This window comes from Anser brachyrhynchus (genome assembly GCF_964034855.1).
Source record: "Anser brachyrhynchus genome assembly, chromosome: 1".
Classification (NCBI taxonomy): Eukaryota; Metazoa; Chordata; class Aves; order Anseriformes; family Anatidae; genus Anser; species Anser brachyrhynchus.
The window spans coordinates 202,460,064-202,472,364 of NC_137694.1; the positions used below are offsets into that span (position 1 = coordinate 202,460,064).

Consider the following 12,301-nt stretch of genomic DNA (forward strand, 5'->3'; position numbering starts at 1 on the left):
CCAGTTCCCATTTCCCTGCTCCATCTCCTGCTCCAGGCTCCTTGCCTGGTTGATCCCAGGTCCCTCCCAACTTGGATCCTTGTCCAGTGCATCCCCACCTCACCTCCAGTGCACCAGAGACCTGCTCCTTGCCTTCTAATTCCAACCCATATCCTCTGGGTCCTGTTTGCACTCATTCTTCATCATTTCCTTGTCCAGCCCCAGTAATTCTGCTGCGTTTGTGTCCACCCCCCGTACCACAGTCCAGGTCTGCTGGAAGCTGCTGCCCAGGGAACTGCTAAGGCACAAAGATATTAGGAAGAGTACAGGAAGGACAAAGTTCATGTTTTCCTTTCTGGTACCCTGCACACCCTGTCCCCAAGCAGACAGTGCTGCACTTACAGGCACAGTCTTATTACAGGAAGTATCAGATATTCTTAGCAGAATAAAAATACGAAACAACAATAAATTGTGCATCCCATCTCCATTACTGAGATATTTCCATCCTTGCTGGAATACTTTAGAGCCCTGCTGCTTAGGCAGAAGAGGTGTGTATAAATAAGACCCTTTTGGAAAATTTCCTGGACACAAACTGCCATCTTAAGTTTACTCACAGGAGCTCGAGGAGAGAGCTACAAATGCAAGAGGCAGCCTTTTTGAGAAAAACAGCCAAAGCAGATCAGTAAAATTCACCAGAGATACTCTGAAAGCACCAGAGGTTTTCCTGAAAGGGAGCAGAAGTGGATTTAAAGGCTGAAGAGGAAGAATGTGGTATGCTGAGCCATGGAAACACTGGGGAAAATGAAGAGACAGCCAGTACCTCCAAACCTTCAATAAATTTTATTTTACTGCTGACACAAGAGATATCAGGAAAGGAAGTTGGGAAAAGCATTGAGGGATAGCATGAAAGAAAAGGGGCTTGCCCTTGGCATCACAGAAGTATTCTGCTTTTCTCAGAAACTATTTTACCAGCTCCCCTGCAATGTTCCCTCTCCCCTCCCCAGCAGCAAAAGTTGATTTGTGCAATCTCTTCTTAGGGGTTGCAGAGGATCCTATATCTCCCTTCTGGTTCTTAAGGGATCAGTATCTTGCTTCTTCTTTATAGACCTTTCTTCCTTAAAGGGACTTTTTCCCCAGACCCAGCAATACTATAAACGCAGAAGAATCAGAGCCAAGCTAACATGTTGAAGACATCAGTATACGTAATATTATGGAAACCTACATTTAGGGAATGCACAGAAACTCAGCTCTGCCTGGGGATATGCTACATAAATAAGAGCTGTGACATTTTAAAGTTGGTGGTCTCAACTTAGACTGAGAATAGAAGTAGTATGACTGTCTATCACTCCTCTCCCTGTATACAGAACCCTGGCTGAACAGACACATTTTGGTAGGAGTGATGACTCAGAATAACTCCAATTTCTACTTGTGGGACCAATCATGTCTCCGTTGCCCCTGCCAGTGGACGATGTAGCTTTCATTTGACAGGAATTTCTGCCAAGATGACAAAAGGATTGTTCCTATTCCTCCGCTATGAGAAAAGCTGTGCTTGTGTGGCAGCATGTATTTCTTTGGAGAATGAACTGATACAATCCCCATGAGTTTGCCTGTGAACCTTCCTGGTTTCTTTCTCTATGCTGGAGGACATTTGCATAAATATAATAAGCAATGCAACATTATGAGTTTAAGAGAGAAACTGCATGCTGTGTTTTTCAGTTCACCAAAGGCCATATCCTTTGGCAGGGATAAATCTCCTGATGCTTTTCCTCAAGAGCTCAGAATGCTGAACAATAGAAAATTAACAAGGTAACTTTCCCCAGATGACAGGTGAAGTTACATTCCTTAAGCTAGTTTTTCCTTTTCAAGCTCATACATTAAATGTGGAAGCATGATATGAAATAAACAGCAGTGAGGCTGAGCTAGCAACACTGAAAGAGCATTCATACTGTAAACTTAATGTTGCATGAACTGAGATTTTCTGCATTTATTTTGTAAACTGCTTGCGTTTAGCCCTTTTGCCCTTGTTAGGTGGGACTGGCAATCTGTGCTCAGAAAGGACCCAGAACGAAAACAGGAGAGAAGTCACGGTCTGCAGTGAGACCGAGCAAGCGTGTGCATGGCAGCAATGTACACTGTGCCATGATCTCTGCCCAAGAATTTCCCAGCCTGTGATTACAAGTCTGAGCCTGTCACATTGTGCTATAACACCCACAATAGGCAAGCCCATACCCTGAAGAGAAATGGAAGGATCTTTGGGGGAAACTGAGGCACAAGAGGTGGAGTAACTGGTAAAGGTCATGCAGCAGATTTGCAGCCTGACTTTAAAGCTGAGTCTTGTACCCAGGCCACATTTCTCTGCTCTGCTTATACTACAAGATCCTGCTTCAAAGTTCACTGAAATTGAATAAAAACAAAACCGACAAATAAATAAATGATAAAACAAAACAAAACAAACTCTTGACTTAGCAGTCTTTGAACTTTGTTCTATAGCTCCAGGAATAAACACACAGATTATTCACAAACGTCTACGAGAGGTAGCAAAAATACCCTATTAATTTTATACTCATTAACTCGTTGTAACATGCTTGATTAATTAGTGTGTATCTGGAGAATGCTGCCATTAATGATGCTGACTCCCTTTCACTCAGATCAGAGTGCTATGGATCTGCTGGGGAACTGCCTCGGGGAAGCAGGGAGACTTGTGCCTTGTCAATATTTATTAGCTGTATTAGCAAACGTGTCTCCGAAAACAGGAAAATAACGCTAGCGTTTGCCCCTTTTCCCATTTCCTCTTTGTATTCCACCCCCTACTTTTTTCATGGAAGAAGTGTTCTCTCAAATTGTGCCACCATTCATTGCAGAGCTGGCAAAATCCCCCATATCAGCAATTAAACAGGAGCCATGAGAGCAGGCTCAGTGTTCTCCTCCGTTCTTTTAGGCAAGAAAAAGTTCATGCTCACAGTTTTGCTGCGAACTGCTCAGCAAACAGACTAATACTCCAGAAGTAGGTAATCAATCCCTTTGGGTCAAAGATGAGAGGGAATGGCATCGAGGCTTAACCAGCAGCCCTGCAGCAGTTCGGCTGGTATTGGCTTCAGATTATGGCAATTCGGCTGTGAAGCTGAAAACCGGGTTTTACATGTTCTGTCCACACTTCACATAATCCTTGGCATGTTTTCTTTTCTTTTTTTTCTTTTCTTTTTGTCTTTTCTTTTTTAATTTTCTTTTAGTTTATTTTTCTTTAAAGGGAAAAGCTTCATAAAATGCAAAGAGGTAAAATCATATTCCTTCTGGAGGTAAATGGCACATCTCATCAGAGAAAAAACACCTAACCTCTGACATGCGGGCAATGCTGGAAATGTCTACGTGAGACGGCAGGGTCCGTTCAGAGCAGAAATCCCATGAAAGTTGCAAAGTGCTTTACGCTGCTTTCTGTACCTGAAGGCCAGAGGCCATCTTATTCCCAGAAAGCACAGTGTTTACTCTTGGAAACCTTAAGAATGAGTAAATGCTGAATTAAACTTCATTTTCTTTTAGCTTTGTGCTCCACCAGCGCTGTCTGCCTCTAGTAACTGCAATACCCTCTCCAGCATCAGCTAAGAGCACCCCACAAAAACAAATACACGCAACTTCAAGTAGATAGCTTTTCCTGAGCACTCTTTTTGGTAAAGAGGAGGGATGCATAAGAAAGCTCTGTTTTCACACAAGTAGACACAATTTATTTTCAGCACTACCTGCATTCTCTGGTTAACAATGGCTGTAGATTAAAGCCTCTTTCCTGACTTGTAGTATTTGGGTTGTTGTTGGAGGACAGAATAAATTACAGAATGCTGGGAATTCAACAGAAACAAGTTTGCAGTGTCCAAGAGCATGATTTCTTTCCAAACAGCTTGGGGCTGGCAGACTGAGGAGACCCCACCAACCTTCAGCAAGCCAGAGCCCAGTGCAAATGCTGTAGGAGAAAAGCAAAGCAGCCTTTGGTACGAGTGCTGCTGCAGCCCCAAGCCCTTGTGGCCAGCTGTGGCAGGTCTGGGTGACTCCCAGTGACACTCCTCCACTTTTCCAGCCAGGATCCTGCCTCCTGGCATCCACACATTTCATCCAGAGACTGCTACCTGGACAGAGAGAGCAACTGCTGCCCCCTTTGCATGGCTTTCTTTGTGCTGGGGAGCACGGAGAGCACCCTGGAACACCCTGGAAATAAATATTATTTTCCAAATGAAATGAACTTGTGGCCCCAGCTTACTTCAGTATGGAGAGAACTGCACATTCAAAGCAAAGGCATCCATTTGGTTTTATTTTTCACTTTTTAACTAAATCATCAGTAAAGAATTTAGTTCTTGTAGGAAGTATTTCCTAAACAAATCACATATGCCCATTGGCTCAGTGCATGCAGTGGTAGTATATGAGTAAATAAGGGGAGTGGAAAGGTTAAATAAATTCAGCAATCAGATGCTCCAAGCAAAGCTGAGGCCATCAAACAGAAAAAAAAAAAAAAAAAAAAAAAAAAAAAAGCAGCTCTGAACCCCATAAATGCTCCTACAATCGCAGCAGAGCAAACAAGCTAACAGCCAGGGTTTAATTCTGTCATCACACCTGCTAATCTGACACTGAGATATTTTCTTTGCTGTTATTCCTGAATTACAGTACTGTAACACAGTGCAGAATCAGATGGAAAGATTGGGAACCTTTTATATGACTTAAGACTGTTTTTCTTATATATATTTATTTTACCTTTTTGATATCTATTGAAGATTTCACAACGTGTGACTCAGGCAATAAACTGAATCATAGATTAAAATACGCAATAGTGTCATGAACACTGCTAATCTCAGTTTACTAGCTCACATGGTAACTAAATCCCATATCATCCCTTCCAAAAATGAGTCAGGCAGATTAAATCTGACAGGACAGCATGGGGTAATTTGTGCTGTGGTAGCATGCAGTGTACTAGTTTTCAGATAATTTCTCATTTCCAGGGCATTTGAACATTTAGCTTTGAAACTCTGACACATAAAAGGGAGAAAGCATTTGAGAAAAATTGTTTTCTCCATTTCCTCCTCACCTTTTAGTTCACTTTTGAAGAAGTGAAGGGGAGTGAAGATGGATTGCCATCTATTGGTGTGACCAAGAAATACCACGAGTGAAAATTTCCTGGTCACATTCAGCTCGAGTACCTGTTTTCCAATAATCGAGGTATTAAGCCCCCACATGTAGCACTTCTTAAGCACATTAGGTGCTAAGATATACTTACAGCCTAATTTAAGGATGCGTTTAGACAAAAAGAGATTTCCTTTTTTTTCTCCTTTTTTCCCCCCAAGCAATATGCTTGGATTTTCCAGCCAAGTTAATTTTGAATGTAGTTAAAAGCATCAGAGATTGTGTTTGTTTTCTGCTGTTATTTATAGAGGCCTTTCAAACTGCATCCTGGCTTTGCAAAACAGATTAGAAACAACTAAAAAAACAAAGGTCTAGCTCATGGTTTAGCAGAAGAAATTTAGGTATGTTGGGATGACACAAGAGACTGGCTTCTTCGCAGAAAGATTGGGGAAAGGAAGGAGTGGAGAAAGAAGAATAATTCAGGGATTTGAAGGCATAGAGACATTTCTTGATACACAGGAAAAGTTAAATCTGAGAGAGTCCGAGTTAAACCTACAGACAAGAGGGGCAGGGAAGGAAGCACTAAGTGAACGTGGGAGAAGAGGTGAGGAGTGTCAACATGGATATTGTAGCCAGCTGTCCACCAGCCTTTCCACCATGGAGTAAGCATTTCCTAGCTAATCTTCCAGTTTCATTGGTCCTCAAAGTGAAGAACAGACAAGAGAAGAACAGACAAGAGAAGAACAGACAAGCTTCCCCATCAGATGCTGCTGCCTCGACTCCTTTTGCCACCCACCGGCCGGATGTTACCATCTCCATCCACCACTTGAGCAGTGTTTGTGGCAATTTTCAATGTCAGTTTATTCTAACCCAGCTACTTTTGCCTAAAGGCAATTGTTTCACAACAGAACTGCAGAAACAACATTCACCAGCACTGGGAAAGGTGGTGGTGCTATTCTCCTGTCACACCTGGATCCAGAGCAGGACATGAGTTTTGGCATTAATGGCAAGGGCTCTTTCTGTCTGTGCCCGCAGGGAAATTGGAGTTTTAGGACAGTGAGGCTATGGTTACCCCTTTTTCTTGCTCAAAACATTCATTTTATAATACCTTTAAGATGCCTTATTTTCCTCACTCACAGAAGGGATGCACTGATGTAGTCATCAAGTCCTGTACATCAAGTCCTGAAGCTGTGCTTTCTATCCTGCTTATATCCATAGGTCTCCATCTGCCTTTAGAGGAGGTTTCTGATATCCTCTACAGCCATGACGCTGTGGCATAATATCCTCCCCTTCCCAGGACGTGGGGCATTTTTCCACCCAGCGCTGCTAACGTGGGAGCTGGAGGGCTGTGCTCCCCTGATGCCCGGGATACCTCTGGCATGGAGCTGACCCCAGAGAAAAAGGATGCAGTGTTACAGCCCTGAGCTCTGGGCTGTCACATTGGCTGGTGTAAGTCACTGTAGCTCCTTTGCATTTAGTACAGTTGGGACACTTTAGACCTATTCAAGCACTAGCCTTTAGCTTTCAACACCACCACTGCTTTTGGGCACCAAACTGTTCTCTGAAAGAAATGAAATGAAAACAGCTCTTCAGCACTTCTCTGTTTCCAGGAAAGAGACTTTCCATAACTTATTTCCTCTGTCACTAGAAGGTTAAAAGTGGCTGGTGTTACACGGAAGTAAAGCAGAATAGCAGGGAGCCGGGCAATAAAGCATCTCAGAACTATTTACCAAGTGGATTGGTTGATGTTAACGCCTGTTAGATCAGCATGGAAACAGCCTCTAGGGGTATATAATAAACAATATTATCAGAGCCAGAGTGCAGGGAATATCAGATTCCGCTGCTGACTGACAAAGTGAGAGATTGGTCTATTTACTATTAAGAAACCAATTTAGAGTGCTGAGGGGTTGCTACATCTCTGTTTACTGAGAAATAATATATAGCTCTCATGTTCATTTGTTGTGTAAACATGTCCTTGTTACTTGATCCCAAAAAAAGGCAGCTGGCGATGCTGTTACTGTATGGGAAGGCTTGGTTGCACAAGAGCATTTGCTCACTTTGATACTGTGAAATGAAAAGTCAATCTAAAGCATACTGTGGGTAAAAAGAGTAGTAGTTCCTAACTAAGCCATGAAACCTGTTTTCCAAAGTAAGAGAGTTTAATAATTAGAGGAAGAAAAGAGCTAGCTCATGAAGTCCACTGAGGGATTTTTTTATTGTCAATTGATTTTTGAGAGCCCTGTTCAGACAACCCGATCGAGGTGCTGAACTGTAGTCCTTATAACTACTATGAGGCCAAAGCTCAGAAAGCTTTGCAGCTTTGCAGAAGTAGTGGCAACCTAGCAGGTGGCTAACTCACTTTATCAACAAGCTCTAGGTCTTGGCTCCATATACAGTCAACAGAAAAACATTCCCAGTGCCTCCAGGGCAAGGCACCCCATGCAAGAGTTGTCTTGCAAGACTGCTTAGGCAGCTAGGAAACAGTCAAAATACAGCCCCAAGACACTTTGATGAAGTTTGGCAATAAGCTTCAACTACAAGAAATTGTACTCATTATTGTGAAAATCCCTGCGAAAGGTCAGGTATGTGGCAAACCCTGGGACTGGGTCATGTTATTGACACCAAGTTACAGCAGGTACAAAATGACTGGATCCAAAGAATGAGAATCACATACATGCCAGTGTTACAGAATCAGCAATGTTTTAGCTGAGCATCGATTTTGTGGACTCCCATAGAATACCCAAATACCGTTATAGAGCAATGCCTATAAGAACATTAGACTTAGACTGCCTCCTTCTCCTATCATCTAATGCCTTTGTGTAAATCACTCAGTGTCAGTTCGTATATGGAAGCACCTTATCTTTGGAGTCTCTACCTTCCTGAGCATTCAGAGGTCTTGGCAGTAAGACTTTGAATCACTACCACATCTGTCAACAGTGACAGTGTGCTCATTAATATTATTGAATATTAATTATCTTTGAGCACTTGAAAGAAATCATTAGAAAACTCTTAATGAGTGTAAGGACAGGGTCCTGGAAGTATGCAATGCAGAAGGCTGTAAGCAGGTGACTTCTGAAACTTTGGATTCCTGGGAGCTAGTTTTAAAGTTTCTATGTTAGTGTGACACGAATCACACCCTGACTATAAAAGAAGTCTGTGATGGTTCATACAGATTGAGTCTTCAAGTTTATAGCTGCTTGAGTTAGGGCAGGTAAGGAACCCCGTTTCCCCCTGGCCATTCCACTAGTTCCACAGATTCGGGGTTGGGTGAAACATCTCGGAATAACAGCTCCACTGCCATATTTTGAATTCCTGTCCATACTTTTAAACTCTCTTTTTAAAGATGTTGGTAAAGTTTGTTATTCTATGTAGACAGCCAACAGAGTACCTTCATTTATTTAAGTCATGCATGGGATAGACCTGGAATAGAGTTTAGATGATGTACATAGCTCTTGTCGGCCATTTGCAGAATGAATTCTCTCCCCATCTCTGCATACTTTCCCAGCATTTCTGACATGAAATATGCAGCATGACAACATCTAGACATTTAATTTGCACACACTGGACCACAAAAACATAAGAATGCTGTGAAGGCACATATCCAGACAGGTCCTGATATAGGATCACAGTGTGGTTCCTTTCTCTGTTCTCTATCACTATGCACTGTAATCTAGTTCAGATTAAGGTTGGAAGGGAGCCTGTGATACAGCTTCTAAAAGGGAGATCTTGAAGCAAAGAAAGGTTTGTCCTTACAAAGTTACACATTCTGCCTGAGAATGCTGAAATAATAGAAACCACCTAATGCCTTACTCCTTATGGGGCAGCAGTCATCATGTAAAAAATACAGATTTCACTAAGTATTGCGCTATTCCAAATGCGCTATTCAGTATCCTGGGCGTGGATGGAAGAAACTATGGGATTGACAATGTTGATTTTATTGACTATGGATTTGGGAAAGTTTCAAATTTCAGGGCTTGATCTTGCAGCCAGTTGCTAATTAGCCATTGGCACTAATGCATTGTGTACATAAGGAAAGCAAGACCTGGCCATAGGTGTGCAAAGTTTCAGTGTTGAATACAGTAGGAGGAAGATATTTATAAGCAATATATGTGTAGACCTAGTGACACAAGAATACTGGTGTAAGATAACAGAACCTGCAATCAATATACTGCATTGCAGCTAAAACCGTAGTTTTTGTCTTAATGATGCTGAACAAGGATCTAAGCACCCGTGGTGGTACTAATTAAAAGAATAGAGCCAACATGATGGGAAGCATCACTGAGAAAAGTAGTTCAAGGACTTCCCCCTTCCCACTTTTTGTTTCCCAATTTTTCAATTTTTGTCGGAGCTCCTACTCAATAGATGTTGCAAGTTCTTCTCTGAAGAGAGAGTAATGAAAAAAAAATATCCAAGAGATCTTCTTAAAAAGGAAGTTAACCACTTTTTTTTTTTTTTTTTAATTTTATTTTATCTACATTCAGCATCTTTGCACAATAAGGACTTGGGATGATGGGAAGTACATGGGGCAGAGCCATGGCATATTCTTATTCTTTTACAAAAGGCTCTATAAAAGCAGTTACGAAATCTATTTCATGCAGTGATAGTAGCTCCCACAAATTGAATAGTCTTTGTTAGGCCTGCCTCTCAAACACACTGTTCACATTACCACCAGGCTTGCCCTTGAATACTTGTGCTGTTGTCCATTTTCGTTTACTTGGGTAGGAGTTCTCTCTGCAGCATATCTCTGTGACTGAGCGTGCTTCCAGAAGCTTTGTCCTATGGACAGGTTTAACTCTTCTCACACAACTGTCTCTCCATTTCAAATGCCACATGGTACAAACCCGCTTTTTGTTGTCAACTCTTATTTTGAAGGATCCCTTATTTCCCATCCCCTCTTTTCTTTATCATATTCAGCAGAATCTCTTATGAACAGAGGAAAGTCTCCAGGACTAATTTTAGTTCTGTGCAATAGTCTGCCTTATGTGTTGCTGTGCAACCGATTATTATTTATCATCTGCCGTTGTAAACCAGTAAATATTAACCAGTGTTCCTGATCCTACACGCTTTTTCAAAGAACTCAGTTTTTCCTGTAGGCAAGCTCTTTGAACTTCACAAGTGAATGACTTGCTAGGGTCTTTTGTACGAAGAAATTAACACTAAAAATAGCAGAAGAAATTAAAAAAAAAAGAAAAAAAGAATCAGACTTGGTTTGTTAACATGTGTGTTACAGTCAAAAACTGAATACTTCAGCACTTGCAGTGCAGCATTGAACAATATGTATTTGTGACCATCTTCACTGCATTTTGCTGAAATGTTTCCACTCAGCTTTTAATAACAGTTTGTATTTCTTAACATCTGGATCAGATTTAACAATAATTACACATATTGAAAAGAGCTTGGGGTTTCACGGCTTGAGGGGGTGGGAAAGGTGGCTCTACTGAAAGTAGAGAAATGAACCTTGAGGCATTCAAAGGGAATCCCATTCATGACAATTTATCTCCTCCTTTACCTTAGTGAAATGGGGCTCTAAAATAAACCTGCCCAGTATTTTTGTCCAAGAATTTCAAAAGCAACGGGAGCAAGACTCGGTTACCAAAACTTAGGCATGTAGCACCATTTTAGACCCACTAAGATATTCTAACACCCTTACGGAGCTGTCAGATATGTCATCAGTAAGACCTGTGCCATTTTGCGGTGTTGGCTGGATACCGGGTGGAATACCCCAAGCGCTAGACACCTACATCTAGATAGCTGAGTCCCAGCAGATGCATATGTTGAGACATCTGAGTTGAGCTCTAACACCTCATAAACTGAAGAGGGAGTTAAGACATGTAGCTCATCTCTGGACACCTACACTGTCTCAGGAGACACCTACAAGTAGGTGGCCAAATCTGAATTCCATGCTAAAAGTCTCCATGCATGTACACCAAAATACATGCTCTGAGTTATAGTACCTGATGGTCAGAAAACACCGAATATAAAGCCTCATTCAAGTATTCATGAGTAAGCACTGAAAATTAGTAGTCACACTTGCAATTCTGGGCCGTAACACTTAAAAGGATTTGCACAGCCATTACAACTTACCAGCAGTGATGACACAGAGTATATAAGAAAGATAGGAATGAGTCATGTGGAAAAGAAAAGGTAAAAAATGAGACTCAAAACTAGCAAGAACAGAAGTCATTCAAAATTGTGGGAGTCACCAATGAAAACAGAAATACTAAAAATACAGCAGCTACAATGCAATTGCCATTGATAACTGTGATGGGTGCTGATCTCCACCTGCTAGAGGAGCTAAACAGGTTATTGATTTAGTTACCGTTAAGATGAAAATTGAATACAAAATGTTGTCATGTGCCGGAAACATTTGATTGACTTTTATTATGTGCTAGGCAAAATAAATAAATAAATGAAGAGAGAGATTCTGGATAAAATCCTCTCCTCATGTAAATGGATTTTGTTCCTCTGCACTAAATGGAAATGCGCTTAACTGCACTCAAAAGGAAGCCGATCCTTCCATCCTACACATACAGAAAAGACACTTTAATTCAAATTCTTTATATCGCAGAAATATTTCCATTACTGATGAGACTCTTCTGGGGCAGCTGACAAATTTATTTTGTCCATACCTAGTCACAATGATGGTTGTGGGGACATTATTGTAAAAGCAGACATCTAGGTTGATGTTTACTGGTTAAATGTAAATTTATAAAATTGAACTACTTTCTCTAGGCTTCTTTTATAACCAGTGGGGAAAATAAATATTTTTGGTTGCTATTTTTCTTATGCTAAAGTAGACTTCTAAGATAGGTCACATAAACTGCATCCTAGAAGTACCCATCTCTCTTCACCGATAACATAAACTTCAGGTGGGTAGCTCAAAAGTAAATGACAGCACTGCAGATGTCTGTGATTAGATTAGATTAATTCTGTCCCAAGAACAAGAAGAGATGCAGATTATGCTAATACTTCTTAGCAGCAATTGTCCACATTAAGAGGTACAGTCAACTGCAGATTAAAAAACAAGCTTAATGTACCTTTGATTCAAGCCCATAATAGTCTTGCTATTGCAATATTCCTTCTAGTGGGAAGTAATATAGCAGTAATGATATACTGATATTTAATATGACAATTTATGACAAGAATTGAATACCAGTTCTGTAATGCCCCTATTAACATAACTTTCAGCATCACAGTTCATCATAAATGTCTACATTAAATA

General features: G+C 41.1%; 1 protein-coding gene across 4 annotated transcripts in view; it reads right to left on the reverse strand.

The window, feature by feature from the left end:
• LOC308182661 (uncharacterized protein) overlaps window positions 1-12,301 on the reverse strand; it is a gene marked incomplete at its 5' end in the record, with an annotated part of 67,118 nt that overhangs the window by 37,798 nt on the left and 17,019 nt on the right. For 3 of the 4 annotated variants that reach the window (XR_013941998.1, XR_013942001.1, XM_080567649.1), the window contains one exon: window positions 104-345. The exons of the other annotated variant lie outside the window; for it this stretch is intronic. Coding sequence is in view for 1 of the 3 variants with exons in the window: in XM_080567649.1 (XP_080423775.1) it covers window positions 104-176 (73 nt within the window). Of the gene's footprint in view, window positions 1-103; window positions 346-12,301 lie in introns of those variants that run through there. 4 annotated transcript variants of the gene reach the window in all.